The 22,281-nt window shown below is 40.4% G+C and overlaps 1 protein-coding gene across 3 annotated transcripts in view; it reads right to left on the bottom strand.

The window, feature by feature from the left end:
* MARCHF1 (membrane associated ring-CH-type finger 1) overlaps positions 1 to 22,281 on the bottom strand; it is a 335,941-nt gene that overhangs the window by 88,386 nt on the left and 225,274 nt on the right. For all 3 annotated transcript variants that reach the window (XM_030563272.1, XM_030563271.1, XM_030563270.1), the window contains exon 3: positions 18,149 to 18,199. In XM_030563272.1, the coding sequence (XP_030419132.1) occupies positions 18,149 to 18,199 (51 nt within the window). The remainder of the gene's footprint in view (positions 1 to 18,148; positions 18,200 to 22,281) is intronic.

The following is a 22,281-nucleotide window of genomic DNA, read 5'->3' as shown; positions in this document are numbered from 1 at the left end:
TTTAGAACTCAACCAATTTGGGGTTTGTACCTTGGTTTTTAACAGTATGTCCTGAGGTTTGCACTCATGCTCTTGAGTCACTGTTGGGATCATCACAGGGCCAGTGGGACTCTGTACAGGGAGAACCGCCACTTAGCAGGACTGGGGCCTTAAATTTGCCATATTGCTCAACAATGAAATAGGCACATTAAATCTGATAAAAGTGCATAAAATAAAGTATGTTAAGGATAGGCATATCAATCTCTCAATTCAATGGACTACTATTTAAAAGCCTGCTTGAAAATGGGACATTTTACATAACTCAAACAACAAGCATCATGGTTATCCTGATGCTATCAGGACTGCTTGATACACATGTATATATACAGTCTTATAGCTCAGGCTATCATCTTCTTCTCTAAACTATCTAGACAAGAAGCATATTATTTTAAGATGTATGTGTGTATAAAATCTCTCTCTCTCTCTCTCTCTCTCACACACACACAGAATTTGACTTAGATGTGCGCGTACATGTTGCCAACTTGCATGACTTCAATTGAGTGATAAATTATTGTTTATAAACTGTTGGTAGACATTTTGATTACATACAGTCTGTACAGCAGGAAGCACAGTATTTTTTCAAACACACACACACACACACACACACACACACACACACACACACACACACACACACACACACACACACTCTTCCATCATTCGAACAGCAATTTAAAACAGGTCAAGTCTAACCAAGAATAAATTGAAAAATGCATTATTCTATACTGGTAGGCCCTTGAAGTTGAAGCATATTCAATGAAATTTTATTCAGAAGTTCAAAAGTCAGGCAGAGACTTAGGAAAACAAATGCTGTTGTCATACACATTGTAGAATATAACTATTTACAATAAGCTCACAAATGGCCACTGTGTGTTTTCTGAACAAATTCAAATATTTACAATGAAAGGAAAACAAACAGCAATAATTTTGAATGCTGCTGCATCAAATTTTAACTACATATGCTTTATTAATGTTTGCAAGAACAGTCTATTTTTCTAAGAATGTGTTTGTCAGCATTGGAGTTTTAGAGTTTTAATGGTTTAATATGAGCTATGCTACAGGTCTGCCCCATACTTTTTGATATTACCTGTTCTGTTTATCAGCAGGAGTTATCATTTAGGTGACTAAGATAATATTTACTCTAATATATTTTAATGCTGGTTTTGTAAACATAATATTAACTGAAGACACCTTTTGAAGCATAATGATATTTTAAGATTTATACATATTTGGTTTTGTTTTTTTTAAGAAGCCATAAACAGTTATTACATAGGTATAGGATATGCTCACTCTCTTACACATCTGAATAAATAAGGGCCTTATTATACCTCAGATTTATGCATTATCCCCATCGGACTCGACTGGGAGTTATGTTTAAAAAAAGATGGAACATAGCCCTTTGAAAAGTCACAGTAATTCAGAAGAGAATACCCATTCAAAGGATTAGTGCAAAATTTGGAAAGACCTATTAAGAATCACAGAGAAGGGCCAATTACCAGCTACATGCTGCCACTGTACCAGGGTATTTGGGATTAAATATTTATAATCTTAAACCCCAATCCTGCAACTGATAGTGAGCAAATATAGCAGGCCAGCCTATCAACTGCAGGATGTGACTATAGATACTGTTGTTTTTTTTAAGAACACTCCCAGTTCTGTGAAAAATACATGTTCTTTTTTAAAACCTAAGTCAGCTGTGGTTATTTGCATAAAGAGACTGCTCAGAGCAACAAAAATAAGTCTATTCACAGAACGGCAGGGTGTAAACTTGCTGCTTTATATAACTTTATCACTCCACAGTGGCAGGAAAACTCCCCCTGACTAAAATGAGAAGTAAAGGAGAGGAAGAGCATAGCTCCATCCCATAATACATTAGGTAACCCAGTTAACACTGTCACAACCACTTTATTACAATTATATATTCTGATTGCGTGTACCATGCATTCTCGGATAGCTACACTGTTAAGGAAATGTGCTGTTTGCAGCTATAGAAAAGTTACATTATGCATGGCATCTTGAGTTTTGCTTTTATGGTGTAAATCAGCCACTTATACTGTGATAAGGCATGCTTAATATTTGCACCTCAGAGTGCTATATAGAGGGTAAATTATGAATTTGAAAACCCTGGTGGAAGAATCTTCAGCTTTGATTGAAAGAGTGAAATAGCTTTCCATATGTCTAACTTAGGATGGGTAGAACAGACTGTAAACTACAAAAAAAAAAAAAAATCTTCCATCAGTGAAGTCTGCTTGTACCATTTTTTTAAACCCTTAGACAGAAAGCAGTATGTAAATGGGAATATAGTGAATCTTTATAAATATTCCTCTAAAACAATATCTAGGACAGATGCTTCAAAATACCATATCATGTGTGGTCAGTAATTTGGCATTTTTAAGGTAATCATTTAGCAGGTATGTCTTTGACATGCCAGTGCCCCTTTCGTTGTTGATAAATATTTGGTGACAAAAATATTAGATAATGTGAGATTAAAGGTACACCAAAAATCAGTTCCATCTTTCAGTCTCTGTCCATTGAGCGTTACTGTTCTCCACATTCTAAACCAGGCAATGAGTATTACCACACTTCATCTTTCTCCCTCCCTCCAATTATAACTCAACTGAGTTTTATATGACAGACCCTGTGCCGGACTCCCAAAGAAAGAGTATTCTACTGCCTGCGCTGGGCTTTTGAAAAGTAACAGAGCCAAGCAAAATCAGACAATTTACTTTGAGTCTGAATTTCTTTTAATTGGAAAATAAGCACAATCTCCCGTCAGGAAATTTTTAAGACTTTCTGCATATAGCTTCCATCACTAACTAAGGGGCACTTGAATCATAGTGAACACGGAGAAAGGTAATTACAATGCGTTAGAAGCATTTCTCACAGGAAGCATTTTAGTACAACCAGTCAGTCTCACAAATACATACATAAACATATCCTCAGAGGGTTATATTTCAAAGACAAGATTTATTCCAGATAACCACAATGGAAAGAAATGAATCCACCAGATCTTTTTCATATCATCATATCCCTTAAATAATTCAGACATTTAGAGAAACGACACAGGCAGTGAAGAGAAATATACTCTCCTGTGCAGGGCCGGCTCTTCCATTTAGGCAGCCTAGGCAATCACCTAGGGCACCAGGATTATTGATGGGTGGCGTTTTGCCGGAGGGGGCAGCAGGCGGCTCTGGTGGACCTGCCGCAGTCGTGTCTGCAGGCAGGCAGGCAGGCGGGCAGGCGGGCAGGCGGGCGGGGGGGCGGCTGCTCGCGCGGCTCCGGTGGACCTCCCGCAGGCACGACTGCGGCAGCTCCACCACAGCCGCGGGAGCAGCTGAGCGTCTGCAGCCACGACTGCAGCAGCCCCACCGGAGCCGCGGGACCAGCGTGTGAGGAGGCGAAATTGCCGTGCACCTAGTGCGCTAAAACCCCTAGCGCTGGTCTTGCTCCTGTGGTAAAAGACTAGATATTTTATTTATTTATATTTAAATAAAGACACTTAAAAGACTGTCTATCCCAGGAACTATCCGACCTTCCCAAGAGTTAAAAATACTGTCTCAATTCCCCCCCTACCCCCGCATAATTAGAAGAGTAGCACATTTGCCTACACACATACAAGTTTCAGGCAGAAAAAAATATATATGAATCAAATCTGGATATCACCACCCCTCACAGTCCCAATTATTTTCTATTTTCTTATTCTTACGTATTGGCAATATGGTAGTGCCTGGGGGCCATAATTGGGACTCCACTGTGCTTGGCACTGTACACATTACATAAAAAAACAGTCCCTGCCCCTAACAGTTTACAGTCTATTATTGCAAAGTTCTGGGAAAAGCACACTCATTGCCACTCATTGCCAGCAAAGCAGGTCTAACTAACCCTTCCTTCCTCCTCACTCCTAACCCAACAAGCATCCACATGTTGTAAAAACAAGCACACTTTTGGTCTTGCCTTACAAAGAGGATTCAAAAGACAACACAGTAAAACAGATTTCATGTCCCCCCTCCCGCCCTTTAAAGTGTCCTCTTACTACAGAAACTAAGGAATATATCTTGACGGACAATTAAATCAGCGTAAGGGGTGAAGAGTTACAGTAGTTGCCCATGCTTCCTAACTGTGGCATCCGCAAAAGGCTTATTATGAGTGCTGTGTCTTCATTAATTAACAAAAAACTGATGAAATCCTGGGCCCATTGAAGTCAATAGCAAAAACTCCCATCATCTTTCATGGGGCCAAGATTTCTCCCCATGTCCTTTTTATGAAGAGAAAGCTAACAGAGATCAAGCTGCAAAATACTAGGGTTTACTCAATCATCAACACTGAAGTAAAGCTACTGCTTTGCCTTGTGTGCACTTGGATTTCACAGTGAGACAGTATTTTCATGTTAGCTCTCTCACAGAAAAGGACATACTATTTGTACTAGTGAAAACTTACCAAATGTGAAAGATGGCAATTTTCTGCAAAATCCTGGACAAACCTTATTAAGTTTAATCCCTTTGGGATCCATTGTATTAAATATGCAATTGTTTATATATTATTGGATGTAAATTTTATTGAAGGGTGTGTGTGCTAATGTAATTCCTTTGGTTATCAACTCTTTCAAGCTTCATTCTGGGGAGGGGGCCCATTGTCTGGCTGATTACCTATTCATGGTCTCTTCAAAGATCCAAGGATTATCTAAAGACCAGCAGAGAAAGAAAGGACATTGGGATAAACAACCTGAGTTTAAACTGACTCTTTACCTCTTCTCTGGATCCAGGAAATAGACAGGACCTCCAGTCTACAGAGGGTCCCAATGCTTAAGGAACGATTGGAAGGACTCTGGTCAACTGCAGCCCCATATGATTGGGTTCTTGTTCAGCACAAAGGGGTGTGATGAACTTTAAACTACAGGAAAACCCCTGGTTGTGGGCTGAACGACTACTCCTTCTGGAGTTGGGGGGTGATCTCTAATAAGCTATCACATGTATAGGTTCTTTAATTGTTTGAAAATATATTCTCTGTTGTGTTTTTTCCTTAAGAATAAAATAGGCTTGCTTAGACGGAGTTGTATGGTAACTTACATCTGTGGGCAATTATACTGTTTTTAGTCTCTGAAGAGAAGGCAAAATAAGCCTGTTTAGATAATCTATATTTTACTGGGAACAACACAATGAAGGCAGGGAACTGTTCAGCCTGGAACTACAGGCAGCAGAGAGACATGTCTCCACCCAAGAGAGGCAACAGTCACGGTTGCTAGAAGCCTGGACCCGTGAAGGGAAATGCAGATGTAGTTGCCCTCAACTGTGAGGTCCTATAAGGCTATATTTCCAGTAGCAGTTAGAAACTGTTGTGCCATCTGGGTATAATTAGCTTCTGAGTTTGTTTCTTTGCTTCAATGTCTTGATATCCTGCTCAAGTGCTTGGTGTCTGAAGTTCTATGGAACTAGACTAATGTGAAATTCTTCCTCACCAGTTTGTTTCTACATTTTCAGTTAAACTAATGAAATGAATTTCTATCTCTGCATAAACTGAGTTATGTTTTTAAACTCACCTCCAGAGTCCTAGTGACTATTACTACAAACATTGCTAATCTTCTCCCCTCTAATTTTCTGGGTCCTTACATCACAAATACCTGATTAATTACCTCTGTGATGGAGCATATCTACAGTGTTCTTGACAATGCAGCATAATCTTTCATCAAGAGTCTGCAAAATGAACTAATAGAATAAGCAATAGTCCAAAACAAAGATATAAATATATGTGATTCTGTGAGAGATAGAGATGAGAGTGAGATAAAGAAGGGTAAAAATGTACAATTATTTAAAATGAAACTAGCTACTGCCATATTAAAAAAAATAAAGTTGACCTTTTGTGTAAGTAACATGGACAGAAAAGCTATCAGAAAAGACCTTATCAAATATGTTGCAGTGAAAGAAACCACAGAGCAAAGGGTAACAATGAAATTTGACTAGAGCCTAAAAATTCTTGACTAATGCTTTGTTAAAGTGGTGAAAATTCTTTTGCACATTGTCACACTAAAATTTTCAACATATTTCTCATTATTTTACATCCCTGAAATTCTACTTCCCTATGAAATCTGTTGAAATCACTGTTTTAACATAAAGACACGCAAAAATATGAATTTTGAAATGTCTTCAAGGCAAAATCCCCAACACTCAAAGTTGGCCACTTTTCTTTGAAAAATATCCTTTAATCCTGAAAATGAGTCCATTTTCATTCATAATGGTACCAGGTTAAACAAGTCACATAACTGGGCAAATACTTAGTGAAATTATGAAAAGTTTCATATTCAAAATAAAATGTTCATAAACTCACTTAAGAATATTTTCCCTTTTTCCCTCCTCTCAAATATTTCATTAAACTATAGACTTGATTTTAACCTGAGTAATCTAGTTGGACTCAAATGCTATAGAGCCTGTGATAGCAACAGATGTGCTTAAAATGAAAAAAAGGCAATATTCCTATAAGTATACCTATTAGATTATGTGCAATCCTTTGCTTGAACTTGAACATTACTTGCAAAGGAAGTCAGATAGCTACTACAGTTGGTGCCTGCTGTGAATGACCTAATAATTCTTCTCTATTCAGTCATTAAATGTCCGCAAGCTGTAATGAGAGTCAGACAGAAATACAAGTAGAGCACTGAAACTCATTTCAGTGAGACAAAAGGGGTTGAGCATCTTTATGCATGACTGATTTTCAAGGAGTTCCCTTACCTGAGATGACAGATAATGGAAAAATAAAAAAACAACTTTAATTTTAGCCTTTCCTTCTTTATCCATGCAGATGACCAGTGGTAGTGAATATCTGGCAACTCTAACAGTGCACAGAAAAATCTAGAGTACTACTAAGCCTCCTTCAGAAGTGCTACAGAAATTAAACACAATCATTTCAATATTTGGTTATGGTTAAAAAGACCATCAACCAATTGGAATAGTCCTCGTCTACATTTGTGGCAGCGTGTAGGGTATATGGACACCACAGTGAAAAGCAGGCTGCAACCACACTGCAGTGTGTAACTACACATGACAGTTAAAGACTCTGGTGGGGGGGAGGGAGGAGGTAGCAGGGAAAGCAGGGTGCTTGCTCCCAGCAGCATAAGGAAAGTACCCAGAGGTGGGTCTAATTTTCCCCTGAGAGTGGCTGTGCAGGGGAAGAGCAACTCCTGTTCCTCCCCAGAGCGGCAGGGACTAGCAGTTAGGAGCCTCTAGGCTGGAGCGCTCTCAGCAGCACAGGGGAGGTCAGATTCACTACAACCTCCAGAAACCTCCTGCAGCTGCAGGAAGCTCCAGAGGTGCTGCCTTCAGAGCCCATCTGTGAAGGCAGCACATAAGTGAGTGTGGCAATCCATCGACCTCCCAACAACGGCTTTATGACCTCTCCACAACCCCCTTTTGGGTCAGGACAAGGGATGTAAAATACTAAAAATGGTTACCTGGTAAACATTAGTCTTACCGGTTAACCAGCCCTGACTGTTAATCCCCAGGCACGTGGGCCAGCCGGCCAGAACAGCCCCAGGCCACGTGGGCTAGCCAAAGCAGCCCCAGCCCCTCTCCCTTTAATTTGTTAACCAATTAAACAACACAATTTTAATTGTTTAAACAGTTAACTTTTTTTAACGGATATTTACATCCCTAGTCAAGACCCTCCATGGTTCCAACACCCTGAAATTTTGGATGTAAACATGTGAAAATGTGAACTTGACTACTTTTCAAATCCTATGGCCAAGAAATTGACCAGAATGGACATTACATTTGATAGAGGAAGTACCTAAGAATGGCCTGCCGCTGGAGCTACTGCTGAAAGGAACTTCTCCAGAAACCCAAACAGACAAGGCAGACAAGAAGGGAGTCCTTGAGGGCTAAGGCTCTACGGAAAGAGCCAGGTAACCTTGTTATGGTGTACGAGGCTGATCTCAGGAAGCGACAACTATTCTTGCACAGACTTTGCAATAAGAGACGTCAATGAGTGGGAGAGTCTTTTATAAGACGACTCAATTACAGGAACCATCCCAGCCAAAGATAGTTTCCTAGGATTCCTTGAGAAGCATGGCAGAAGAAAACTTGGTCCGAAAGGAGAAGGGCACTAGAAGATAGGCCAAATCTATTACAGTTGCAACAAGTGAGCTAACATGCCCAATGGATTTTCCCTGAAATGAACCACAATTGAAAACAGGCATCAATACTGTGCAAACCTACAGACTGGAACTGGAGGATTACGGCAAACAGACAACATTAGTTCCATGCATAGATTATCCTCTACTTAATTTTTAATAAATCTTTTGCAAAAATCAGACCCTCCCCCATTGTTTGCCCTAATGCTTAAGTGTTTGAGGTCAAAATGTTAGTGCCAACTGTTACACATTCATGATTAATTTCTGTCAGAAAGGATAACAAACAACAATCATGAAGAGTATGAAATGTGGGTGACCATATGAAATGGAAATATTAACGATGAGCTGCCTTCTAAGCCTAGGATGGTATTTCTTCCTCTCCGGACTGAGTGCACCAAGTGATGTGAAGATTACTTCACAAGTTTAAAATAAGCTCCATGGCTACATCCAGAGCACTCCTTGGCAGATTTACAAAAATCAGCATGGAAAGAAAACAGATGGATGAGCAAAATGGTTAGGAGAAAATAAGAATGGCTTTTTCCTCTCCAATTCCCTCCCTCAAAACCCAAAATACAATTTTCATCTTTGAAACACAGTGAGGTATTTCCATAGGCTTGATTAAAAATATTGTAATAAAATACCTATCTCTTGATCTAATGATAGTACTTACTAGCCCGGACTGGGAAGTGCCAAAATAAAATGCTGGGACTTGGCTCCTAAATGGATAAAAGACAAGCTGCTCTTCTCAATGACCTCAGATAGAGTTCCACCAGTGTTTCTCTCCTGAAGTCTAGCCAGCATTGCACACATCATCATTCCTCAACTGAACACAAAAAGGTCTTCCACATCTTTCTGTCCCCCCTCAACAGTTTCTTTGTTTAAATCTCAGTGGCTGTGGTTTACTTTGGGGAGACATTAGGAAAAAAAATAACTCCTTGGACTCTCTAGTAATCCTGCCACAAGGGTGCCTATTGTGGTAAGTAGTTTTGTGCTTGGAACTGGACCTTCATATCATATGGAGAACAATGAATAGATGGGAATAACCAAAATCTGACAGCAACATGAGCTAGATTTGAACAGAGAGCCACAAGGTTAAAGATCCCACATTCTATAAAGGGAGTTTCACCTGAGTAAGGACTGTTGGACGTGGCCTGCAGTGACTGGTTTAAATGTTGAGGGTTATGCTCTACACTGAAAGACTAGAGACTTTCTTGTTTCAAAATGAATGTTCATAATAAGAAGAACAGAGCGTGTAACTTTCACCAGATCTCTCGCTGAAGTTATAAAAGAAGCAGAAAGTTAAACAGTTCGGGCCAGATCTACAGTATACATCAGAGTAGATTTATTCAATTCAGTGAAGCTATCCCAATTTACACTGGCTGACTATCTGGCCCTTCATTTCACACCCACAATGGGCTTTTTTTCCCCATTTCTGATTGTGGGATATTCATGACATGGAAAACTTACTAATATGAGCAAAGGAGGAAACTGAACAGCATTTTGCTATTTGGTATCCTTTTATTAAACAAAATAAATCTCTTTACTCCCCATGCAACATTTATTAAATTGAACCGTTTCAGGACTGCTAAATGTCACTCATTGTGCAGAACACTCAGGCCTGGTCCACGCTACAGCGTTAAATCGATTTAAACAGCGTTAAATTGATTTAACGCTTTACCCGTCCACACTACAAGGCACTTTAAATCGTTTTTAAGGGCTCTTAAAATCGATTTCTGTACTCCTGCCCAATGAGAGGAGTAACCCTAAAATCGATATTACTAAATCGATTTAGGGTTAGTGTGGACGGAAATCGAAGTTGTTGGCCTCTGGGAGGTATCCCACAGTGCACCAGTGGCCGCTCTGGACAGGTAAATCAACTCTACTGCACTGGTCAGGTATACAGGAAAAGCCCCGCGAACTTTTGAATTGCATTTCCTGTTTGGCCAGCGTGGAGCTCTCAGCAGCACAGGTAACAATGCAGTCTCCTGAGAATAGGAAAAGAGCTCCAGCGTGGACCACACAGGAGTTATTGGATCTGATCGCTGTATGGGGAGAAGATTCTGTGCTATCAGAACTGCGTTCCAGAAGACAAAATGAAAAAAACTTTTGAAAAAATTTCTAATGCCGTGAGGCAGAGAGGCCATGCCAGGGACTCAGTGCAGTGCAGAGTTAAAGTGAAGGCGCTCAGACAAGCCTAACAGAAAACCAAAGCAGCAAACGGCAGATCCGGATCTGGGCCAAAAACATGCCGCTTCTACGCTGAGCTGCATACAATTTTAGGGGGCTGCGCCACGACAAGCCCCCCCTTGTCCGTGGATTCCGAGGTGGGGGTAATAATCTCACCCATGGATGAGGATTCAGCGGAGGGGGAAGATGACGAGGAGGAAGAGGAGGACGACCTTGCTGAAAGCACACAGCACTCCATTCTCCCCAACAGCCAGGAGCTTTTCGTGAACCAGACAGAATTAAACTCCCAGCCCTCCCAAGCCACTAGCCCAGACAGTGAAGCCATGGAAGCGACCTCTGGTGAGTGTACCTTTGTAAATATAAAACATAGTTTAAAAGCAAGCGTTTTTTAATGATTGATTTGCCATGAGGGCTTGCATGCATTAGTTGGCATTAAAGTTACTGGAAAAGTCTGTTAACATGTCTGGGGATGGAGCGGAAACCCTCCAGGGACATCTCTATGAAGCACTCCTGGAGGTATTCCAAAAGCCTTTTCAGAAGGTTTCTGGGCAGGGCAGCCTTATTCCGTCCACCATGGTATGAAACTTTACCATGCCATGCCTGGAGCACGTAATCGGCTATCATTGCATGACAAAGCCTAGCTGCGTATGGTCCCAGGGATTGCTGGCATTCAAGAAGCATAATTTCTTTCTCTCTGCCTGTAATCCTCAGGAGAGTGATATCGTTCATGGTCACCTGGTAAAAATTAATGTATTTTATTAAGGGGACAGAGATGACCATTCCTATGGTGATGCTTTCGTGCGGCTTAAAAGAAATCCTTCCCTTGCAGGTAGCCATGCGGGGGGAAGGGAAAAAGCTGCCCATTCCTACAGGGAGGTGTCTTTAATGGCGCTGAGCTTTTTAGCATTTGGCCAGCAGGAATTTTCCCTGCTAATAGCCACGTGGTGGTGGGGGGAAGAGAGAGGGGAGAGGGTTTCAGTGATCTGCCATTATAGCAGACATGCGGAGTGGGCGGGGGGAACACAATTCACAGTATTTCCTCTGCTGCTCCTTCTAAAGGCATAAGAAAAAAAGCAAAAGATGTGCTTTTTAGCAGTTGGCTGGCCAGCAGGAATTTTACCTGCTAATAGCCACGCAGTGGGGGGGGGGGGGGCAGGGGGAAGGGAGAGGGTGATCTGCCATTTTAGATGTAGGCCTTACCATGACCGCCTGCAAGCTGAATTGTAATCCCCGGACCTGCGTCTGTGTTGATCTGTTACACCATAGCCGCAGGCACTAAATACTAAAAGAATCCAAAGGCGACCTTGTAGTGAAGTGACATGTGCTACGTACGGTGAATAGTGTAGTTCACTGTGAAAGAGTATAACCATTGTTCTGGTTATACTCTTTCACAGTGCAGCTGCAAATTTTTCAAGCCTCCCTACTCCAGCCCGAAGGCTAGCTCAGATAAGGAGGAGGAAGAAGAGGACACCGGATGAAATGTTCACAGAAATCATGGCAGTAACCCGCAATGAAAGAGCTCATCTAGGGGAGTGGAAGGACGTGGTAGCAAAGTACAGGAAAGATGCCAGTGAACGTGAGGACAGGAGGGACGATCGAGATGAGATGTGGCGGCAGGAAGATCAGAGGTGTAGGCAGCAAGATCAGCTGTGGCGGGATGCAATGCTGGAGCTGCTGCGCGATCAAACTGACATCCTCCGACGTCTGGTGGAAGAGCTGCGGGGTCACAGAGTGCCACTCCAGCCCATGTTTAACCTCCCTCAGTACTCACCATGTTCCATATCTTCCACACCCAGACATGTAAGAACGCGTGGGGGAAGGCTTTCTGCACCCGCCCACTCCACCCACGTGGACTGTCCAACCAAAAGGCTGTCATTACATTGAAATGTCCTTAATGGCCTTTTTCTTCCCTCCTATCCTCCTCCCAAACCACTCCCGGGGTACCTTGTTATTTCTCTTACTCTTCTTATAATTACATGCTTTTTAAAGCAAGTGGGAGGGTGGGTTGGTTACAGGGAATGACTTTTAATAAAGAATACAAGCTTTTTAAACGATAGTAACTTTATTTCCATAAGCAAGCTGTAATGGAAGGGGGGGGTAGGTTGCTTGCAGCAGGACTCAAAACAGGGGGGAGGTTCATGAAGGGGAAACAAACACAGCAGTCACACCGTACCCTAGCCCATAATGAAACTCGTTTTCAAGGCTTCTCTGATGTGCACCGCTTCCTGGTGTGATCTTCTAATCACCTTGGTGTCTGGCTGTGTGTAATCAGCGGCCAGGTGATTTGCCTCAGCCTCCCACCCCGCCATAAAGATCTCCCCCTTACTCTCACAGAGATTGTGGAGCACACAGCAAGCAGCAATAACAAAGGGAACATTGGTTTGGCTGAGGTCTGAGCGACTGAGTAACGTTCTCCAGCGCCCTTTTAGACGGCCAAATGCACATTCTACCACCATTCTGCACTTGCTCAGCCTGTAGTTAAACAGCTCCTGACCACTGTCCAGGCTGCCTGTGTATGGCTTCATGAGCCATGGCATCAAGGGGTAGGCTGGGTCCCCCAGGATAACTACAGGCATTTCAACATCCCCAACTGTTATTTTCTGGTGTGGGAAGTAAGTCCTTTGCTGCAGCCGTTTAAACAGAGTAGTGCTTCTGAAGACATGAGCGTCATGAACCCTTCCTGGCCATTCCACGTGGATGTTGGTGAAATGTCCCTTGTGATCCACCAGTGCTTGCAGCACCACTGAAAAGTACCCCTTGCGGTTTATGTACTGGGTGCCCTGGTGCTCCGGTGCCAAGATAGGGATATGGGTTCCATCTATGCCCCCCCCCCCAGTTAGGGAATCCCATTGCAGCAAAGCCATCCAGTCTCCAGGTCCTCATCACTCGCGTCGCCGCGCTGCCCTAGCTGCCTCCTCCTCTCCTGTGTTTGCAGTTCATGGTTCACCATAGACAGCACGAGAATGCATGAGCTGTTTACAACATCCACAATCACGCTACTGATCAGAGCAGGGTCCATGCTTGCTGTGCTATGGCGTTTGCTCTCAGTTCACCCAGTAAAAAAGGCGCGAAATGGCTGTCTGCTGCTTTCAGGAAGGGAGGGGGTGAGGCTGTACCCAGAACCACCCACGACAGTGATTTTTGCCCCATCAGGCACTGGGGTAGTAACCCATAATTCCAAGGGTCAGGGAAGACTGCAGGAACTATGAGATAGGTACCCACAGTGCAACGCTCCGGAAATCGATGGTAGCCTGGGACTATGGACGCACACCACCGAAGTAATGTGCCTTAGTGTGGACGTGTAAAATCGATTTTATAAAACCCGTTTTATAAAACTGGTTTTAATAATTTCGATTTTATTCTGTAGTGTAGACGTGGCCTCAGGAATTTGGCAGCCCTTTATGCATCCCCACCAGCTGGAACCTCACACATCTGGCTGGGCTGATGGAGGAGATGTAGTAACTCCTTTTTTGGCTGCCACAGACTATTGTGGTGCCTGCATTTCAGGCATCCTCATTAACTCTCCTTCTGTGAATGCCAGATTAGCACAGAGCTCCAGGGTGGGGAAATGGTGGAAGTGATGCAGCAGCAACTGCTGCTAGTATGGAGGGGAAGGCTACTGGACCAAGGTGGAGCTGGAATGAAGGACTGAGTGGAAGGATGTAGAGTCTTAAAAGGTGGCAGGCTCGAATGGAAAGTGGAAAAAGTGGGTGAGACTACCTCAGTCCCCTCTTGCATCCAACAACCCTCAGGGTCCACTACTATTTCTGGCCCATAGCAAAAGTCCCACCTAATACAGCACTGAGCATGTTGTTGGGCAAGCATTTGGGTGAAGTTTTGCCCTGCTGCTGCCCTCAAGTTAATCAAATTACTTCATTCACTAGGTCTGTAAATTAGCACCTTTCACCAGCAATAAATCTACATCATTTTCTAAGGTGACCTTTAGAGCCAAGTGCATAGTACATTTATTGACTCTGTTCCCAATAACTATTTTATTATCAACCACTCATAAATTGCCACTTTTGTTGTTTTAATTCATGTATAAACCATGAATTGCCACAAGTACAAAAATCAACTTCTAATGAATAAAACTTTTTCCTATAACTTGGTTAAAATATTTCAGTGAGCAAATTCTTATTGGGGATTCATATATAAATAAGCAAAATACGTATATGCTCGGCTCATTTTAGAATATTTTCTGTTTATAATCCAACAGGAAATATATATATTTTTTCAAAGTCCCATAACTCTCTCTGCTTCTGTCCCATACTCTTTTCAATTAGAATTTGGTGAATTAAAAAAAATATGGAATTGTTATTTTTAAGTACATGATTAACTAAGCTAATTACACATTCTACATAGCTACAGGGCTCAGGGTGTATGTCTATACTGCATCTGCGAGCAACTCTTCCAGCCTGAGTCTACATGCTAGCAGGCTCATGCTAGCACTCTAAAAACAGCTATGTAAGATAGTGCTTAGACGTTATGGCTTGGGCTGTAGCTCAGGCATTGAAGCCCAAACCCCACCACCCAAACCTGTACTTCAGAGCCTGAGCGCTAGCCCAAGCTGCAGTGTGTCTACACAGCTATTTTTAGAGCATAAGCGGAACATGAACATATTTTGCCAAATGCATAATCAATACAATGAAACTAATGTACTACCAAGATGTTGCCTTTAATTCAGCTGAATACACTGCCCCTATGATGGAGAGTCAGAGGCTCAGCTCAGCATTCCCAGCACAATCACAATTTATTTATTTATTTATTTCACTTTATTTTTCAGTAGATACTTTCAATGTAAAAAAACCAATTCATAGCAACTTCTAGGTAGATGCAGGTTTGAAGAAGTTATTCGATCAGTCCACAGAAAATAAAATATGAATGTGTATTTGCTAAATCTTTGATACACTGAATCTCAAATAGGGTCTGATCAAAAATCTATTGATGTCAACAAGAATCTTTCCATTGGGCGTTGGGTCAGACCCATAGGATATAGATACCCCCTCCTTTCCCCTCCACCCATTTCTACAGAAATACTACAGACAGAAACCTGTAGAATAAAAGCAACATACTTTGATATTGTATTTCATATCACTAGATAAAGACTTAACGTCTGGTCCTGCACCAATGAAGTCAGTGGGAACTTTGCAATTGACTTTGATGAATGCAGAAACATTTTTAATGAGAATAGTCCTGTTTTTTTAAATTTTGCTCTAGGAAAAAAAATATGCTGTACAACTATGCTGTTTTGGGAATCATTTAAATTAGATCAGGTTTTGTACCACATTATATTAATCTAAAGCCATGTATTTTCTTCTTAAGAAACATTTTCTAGAGCAGAAAATTAATTGGAAACATTGAATCTCCTGTCAAGTATACTGCAGCATATTCCCTATTAGTGGAATATATAATATAGCTGGTCAAATGGAATGATATCATGCTACAGATAAGCAGGAGACAGCTTAAGAAAGGGCAATAATTTTGCACTGCAATAACTAATTTGTAAGCTGTGCACATCATATTTAAAGAGCATCATCCAGAAAAACTGATCTCCACAGATTTCACTGTAAGAGAAATGTTAGTAGTTGATATGTTGTGCCTTAACACACACTGAATATATTCCTAAAGTCCCTTACTGATTATTTATGAACCGCTGATGCTGTGGTTTTGTCATAATTTAAAAGTAATTCGTATACTTTGACATTGTTAGAAAAACAGACAACTATGTATTGTAAATAATCATAGATTTAGGTATTGTAACTAACCAGGTTCAAAATTAAGGAGGCACTGAGCCACAATCTCTGGATCCTCCCAAAGTCTGGGAGTATTAGGGTTTTGAGTTTAGTTCAGCATGTAGTAGAGTGAAGTCTGATTCAAAACTTTCCCAAAAGTTCAAGAGTCTTTCCATCTGGGGTATCAGTTTGGGCCCATCTATTACAACACTATAAATATTCACACATATAACATTATGTTTGCATAATATTAAGAATTTGTCAAAAATTAAAACGTGAGGAATTCAGAGTTAGGACCAAACATGTCTAATTGTAATCTCATTGCCAGAACTAAGGGCATCTGTTATTTAGTTCAGTCTCCTGTCATGAGAGGTACCTGAGCTCATTCTTCTTATTAATTATTATTAATACTTTGTACTTCTATAGCCCCTTTCATCTGAGGATCTCAAAACATTTTACAAGCATTAATTAAGCCTCTCAGAACCCTTTCTACAATTCAACACCAGTCCTTTTCTTTTAGCCAATGGTATGAGATAAAGGCATGACAGACTAAGTTAATACTTAGAGTCTGAGGCTCAATTTTGAATTTCCTGGCTTTTGTTGGTTGGTATCTCACAACATTCAAGTTATTAAACCAATGGTTTTCATCTGTAATTTTTTGTGTTACATGAGACCTTAAAACATAACAAAAAAGTGCCATGGAAGCAGATGAGAAGAGATACAAAATATTATGCTGTTCCTTGAGCTGATACCTACATACATAATTTGGACAGAGTGATGGTGTATTTATTAATACTTTAAGGGGTAGATCCAGATTTTGATCTCAGTTACAGCAATGTAAATCACAAAGAAATTTGATTACATCAGTTGAGTTCCCTCAGCTTTACATCAGAATAAATTATATTAAATGTAAATCCAATATTTAATAGACAATTCTAGTTCCTTCCGATGGGGACACAGACAGGTAAATATGCATTTTGCTACTGGCACTATACTAATTCTGATACTGTATAATGTGTACCCAATACACTGTTAGGGCTCCCACCGGCTAAGTACAGATATTGATAATTATACATTGTAATGTAATATACTAATTACTTTATTCTTTCCTGTAAATCTTAATTAAACTCACTAAAAGAGGAATTTGACAACACAGAGTCATTACAAAAAATCCTGAAAGAAACAAGAGACTATATCATGCTATACACTACAATGGTTTTATCAAAGCCATAGGTTTTGTTATACAAGAGCAGAAAACCTTTTTAGCCTTTGAACTTAACTTAAACTATGTAACTTAAAAATTACTAGAGTGAGCATTTTCAAATCAAATGTTGCTATGAGGATAAAACCTTTTATTGCAGGGTCCAGTGCACCGTACATTTTTGTTAGAGACGGACTGAAGACAGCATTCAGATCTGGAACAGGTATAGAATGGGGTTTGAAATTAGATTATGGCTAGTATTTGGATTTGTCTTCTATCATGCCAAAACTTTTGGAACTGCTCTCATGAGATTTCAGCTTTTAACTCTGTTTTCTGCCATTTTGGACTTGACATTTCAGCCACATTTGAACCAAAACCATAAGAGTTGCTTAAATACATGGATCCAAGTCTGAAACAGACACACTCTTACTGCCCCCAAGAAACTGAAAGGGATCTGAGATTCTACCACTGGCCCATTTCTGGTGTAAATTTACTAGTTGTAAATCCCTGTAGATGGGAATCCTATAGCAAAGGCTGATACAATCATAACTGCAACATATTGAACACTATGGTGCCATCATTCTAGAACTGAGTAAGAAATAATTCCGCCTTAGACCAAAGATAACAGCATATTTCCCAAAGGTATTCTACAGAGTGTGGAAAAAAGATTGTTATGTATTTTAACATGTTTTACATTGTAATGAAAGCACGGCAGCCTAAAATTACAAACTGGTGAATACAAAGAAAACTGGGTGAATACTTCAGAATAAGGATATCTGGGTAGTAGAATAAAGTACTGCATTACTCTTAATAAATTGATGTGACTTGGAATTCTATATAAAAGTAAATAAGTTAACATATTCCACTTACCTTTGAAATGTTACTTGATCGACTTGTAGAGCGCCCTGGGGATTTGTCATTCTGGAAAACAAAATTGGACGAATTACTGAATTAGGTGTAACCCAGACTCTATGAGCTCAGACTGAGAAGAAACTGAACTCTTTAATTTTGACTGTGAACATACTGAGTTCTGTGCATAAACTTGTGTGTTAGTCCACACATTGTATATTCTCCAGCAGCTCAGCAACTGGCTGCCAAAATTGGTCATACTGTGCATGCTAATAAAAACTGACCATAAAATAGAGTGGAGAAATTAATTTGAATTCTGAATTGCTGTTCAGTCTGGTCTCTTTGTTTGTTTTTCCATGAATATTTGAGTGCAGAGATTTGAATATACATTAATGTTGGGAAGTGCTTAGTGTGAACACCCCTATCCACTTGTAAACAAAGATACGTTGTGCACAAATATAGGCATTCAATATTCCCACTGATCTCTGTTTATGAAATTTCAATCATCCGTTTATGGAGAAGAAGTGGCAACAACATGTAGCTTAAGTGACCAATCACACACAGTGAACAACAAATTATGACTCATCAGAGACAGTCACAGTAAATAGCTCACAAATACTATATATGCTTAAATATACTACATAAAGTGTTTGTTGAATGATTACAAATAAATCAAATTGGATTTGCAGACAATTCACAGAAAAAGGGCTACATTGGTTCAATTAACTGTTCAGCAATAATACTTTTGCCACTCTTGTATCAGCTTAACTTAGTCTGATAAAAGATGCCTTCTCAAATCTGGATCTCCTTTTTCTAAGAATTTTATTTTGAAGCATAGAGCTCATCCATTCACTGCACCTACTATTTTACTGTTGTATGTTGGAGACAGTAATGTTTTTATGAAGTTAATACAAAATCAATATTGCTGTTGCAGTTACAGTTTGTGCATCACTTTAATAAAAAGTTTGGGAACCGCTGAGATAACAGATGCTCCTTTAGCTCAAGTGATTTAGTCAGGGCTGGCACTTCCATTTAGGTGACCTAGGATTTGGGAGGGCGGCAGACTGCTCCGGTGGACCTCCCGCAGGCATGCCTGCGGAGGGTCCGCTGGTCCCACGCCTCTGGTGGAGCATCTGGAGACATGCCTGCGGCAGGTCCACCGGAGCTGCAGGAACAGCGGACCGTCCGCAGGGACGCCTGTGGGAGGTCCACCAGAGCCATGGGGCTGGCGAGCTGGCCCTGCGCCTAGGGCGCCAAAAACCCTGGCTCCGCTCCTGGATTTAGTTTTGTGTTTTTAGCACTTAAGGTCCCGGATTCAATCCCCACTGCACTGACAATTCCCCACTGTTGGGGAGGAAGGTCTCTGTACAGGCCCATAATTTCCTGCATGCCATTTAGGAGGTTTAAATGGGGTACTTTGAATGTAGCCCAGAGAGTCCATAATACATTTGGCATGATATAAAACTGATGTTTGAGACTGTATATTTTTAAAATATTTTTCCCTAGAGTAAACACTATGAAAACCTACATGAATAGTGCCTAGTCCAAATTCAGATCTTCTGGGAAGTAATAACGACCAGAATCAATCCTGTTTCTTAGCAGTATCACACCAGCATTTGAATCCATCATCTGGGGTAATAAGAAAAGCATAGATTATGACCTCATAAAAAATGTTTTTTTTCCCTACATTATATTTTTCAGGTTATATTTTCTACCCTATTTTAAAAATATACAGTCTCAAACATCAGTTTTATATCCATGGTAAATGTATTATAGACTCTATGGGCCTATGTTCAAGGTACCCCACTTAAACTTCTAAATGGCATGCAGGAAATTATGGGCCTGTACAGATACCTTCCTCCCTCCCTGACAGTGGCGAACTGTCAGTGCAGGGGGATTGAATCTGGGACCATAAGTGCTAAACACACAAAAGTAAATCATTTGAGCTAAAGGAGCATCTGTTATCTCAGTGGTTCCCAAACTTTTTATTACGTTGACACATCAACTGTATTTGGAACCACGAACTGTAACTGCAACAGCAATATTGATTTTGTATCAACTTCACAAAAACATTACTGTCTCCAATGTACAACAGTGAAATAGTAGGTGCAGTGAAACCAAAATCAGTCACTAATTAAAAACACAAAAGAAAAGACCCTCCTGCTAAATTATGTGCTTCCATACTGCTAGCACTGTACATAATTAAGATGATGATGACCTCAAGTGGCTTTGCAAAACCTTTCAATTCTTGAGGCAATTTTGGAGAGGCAAAGTCTGAAATAATTTTCAACAAGAAACTTGTTGCATTGTTTGGTCTTTATTGCTGTCAGCATAGAAAAGCTGTTTTTCATGTAGGTAGGCGATGCAAAATGGTAAAAGCTTCTTCTGACAATGCAGGGTACTCACATTTAATCCCCAGACAAAGTTTCCAATGACTGGGAAGGAAATCTCATCTTCAGAAAACTAATGCATGAGAATTAAATGAACTCACTCTTTTCTTTGCTCTCCAGAGAATGCAGATTTTCTGAGTTTACTGTAAATTGGGCCCCCAATCCAGTCAGATTCCAATTTGGGGAAGTAACATGAATATTTTTGGTGAAGTACAGATAAGTTTGTTTTGTTTGATGCTGTCAAACATGTTGTCAGTGCCATTGAGGTATTCTGAAAGAAGTGGAGACGTCAGTTACTTCATTCTCAATTAGAATTTAACAAATGTGAAGTTTTCTCTGGAAAACTTTCAATTTGTCTTGCAAAAATAGAATATTGGTATTACTATCCAGCAAAGATAAATTAAGAGCATACAATGCATTAAAGATATCTGCAAGATCTGGCCATCCAAGCACCATTTCTGAAGCAATCTGCCAAATCAGAGTTAACTCCTGACAGAAACGACAGCAGTTTGTTTCTAAGTTTTAGAACACATTCCAAAACTTTTCCATAAGACAACCAGCACATTTGTGAATGAAGCAGGCAGTATCATCAGTTGTGCCCATCTCAGAACACAAATAGCAAGTAAACATGAATTCAAATGTCTTGCTTTGACAAAGTTTACTATTGTAATGGCACTATTGAGAACTTCATGCTATTCTGCATCCATTTGTTTTGTTTCCAGTGCTTCACGGTGGATAATGCACTTCACTGCTTTAGCATTCAGTACAGCTTCTTTAGTGTGTTTCATAGTGGCAGCTACGTCTGTACAAATGCCCACACAGTTTTTCCTATTTACATTGCTGGTGATTATAAATTCATTTAGTGGTTAAAAATTTTCCTCCCTTATTGCATGACTTGGAATTTTTCTGAATGAAAGCATTTTTTTTTCCCATTAAAGTCCTTCTCACACAAACCACACAAATGCTGCTACTTGGCTTTTTGAGCCATGTTAGTTGACTCATCCAATTGTAGCGTGCACGTATCCCTAGCCTTAATTTCTCAAAGGCCTGTATTTTTATATCAGAAGCTATATCTTAAATTCTTCTGTGTGCAGAGTTGTCAGGCAGAGGGATAGTTTCCAGTTTTCAGGGAGCTTCAATACCCATCATGACTTCACAGGTCAATAGCTGCTTGAAGCAGAAGTTGTTTTCCAGTCAAGCGACATGTTTTATTTTTCATTATCCTTGATGACTGAGATAGGATGCCCCCAATGGTGCTTCTGAAACTGTTGCACCTTTACGTAAGCAACTTTGTTGTTGCATTTTTTTCTTGCTGTTTATCCATAAAAAGCAATTTACCAGTTTATCAACTAAATAAGGATATCTGGTGTTCAGGTGTTGCTGCAATTTCGATGGCTAGATGGATTCATTTGTTAATACCTCAGAACAAGCCAGGAACTGTGGTTTTTGACTTTTCTCTGGGACCTACAGATCTAAAATCAAATTTTCAAGAATTCTCATCATACCTCTTGATCACAGATTTTGGCACTTTCATTCTTTGTTCACTGTTTGTTCCACTGGATTCTTTACTTGAAGCATGTATACATCTTAAGAAAGGGATCTATTTTTAACTGTACTTATCACTGTCGATTCTTTACACTGGGAGAGAACCTTTAAAGCAGATACATTGCTTGCTAGGAGCTGTCATACAGTCCTGAGGCATGACTAGGCACAGTAGCGAAACAGTGCTGAGATATGGTAATGAGCAAGAGCAGTAGTGAAGAC

Source organism: Gopherus evgoodei, chromosome 5 (genome assembly GCF_007399415.2).
Source record: "Gopherus evgoodei ecotype Sinaloan lineage chromosome 5, rGopEvg1_v1.p, whole genome shotgun sequence".
Classification (NCBI taxonomy): domain Eukaryota; kingdom Metazoa; phylum Chordata; order Testudines; family Testudinidae; genus Gopherus; species Gopherus evgoodei.
The sequence above is the reverse complement of the archived record's forward strand: the minus strand, read 5'-3'. Positions and strand labels throughout refer to the sequence as shown.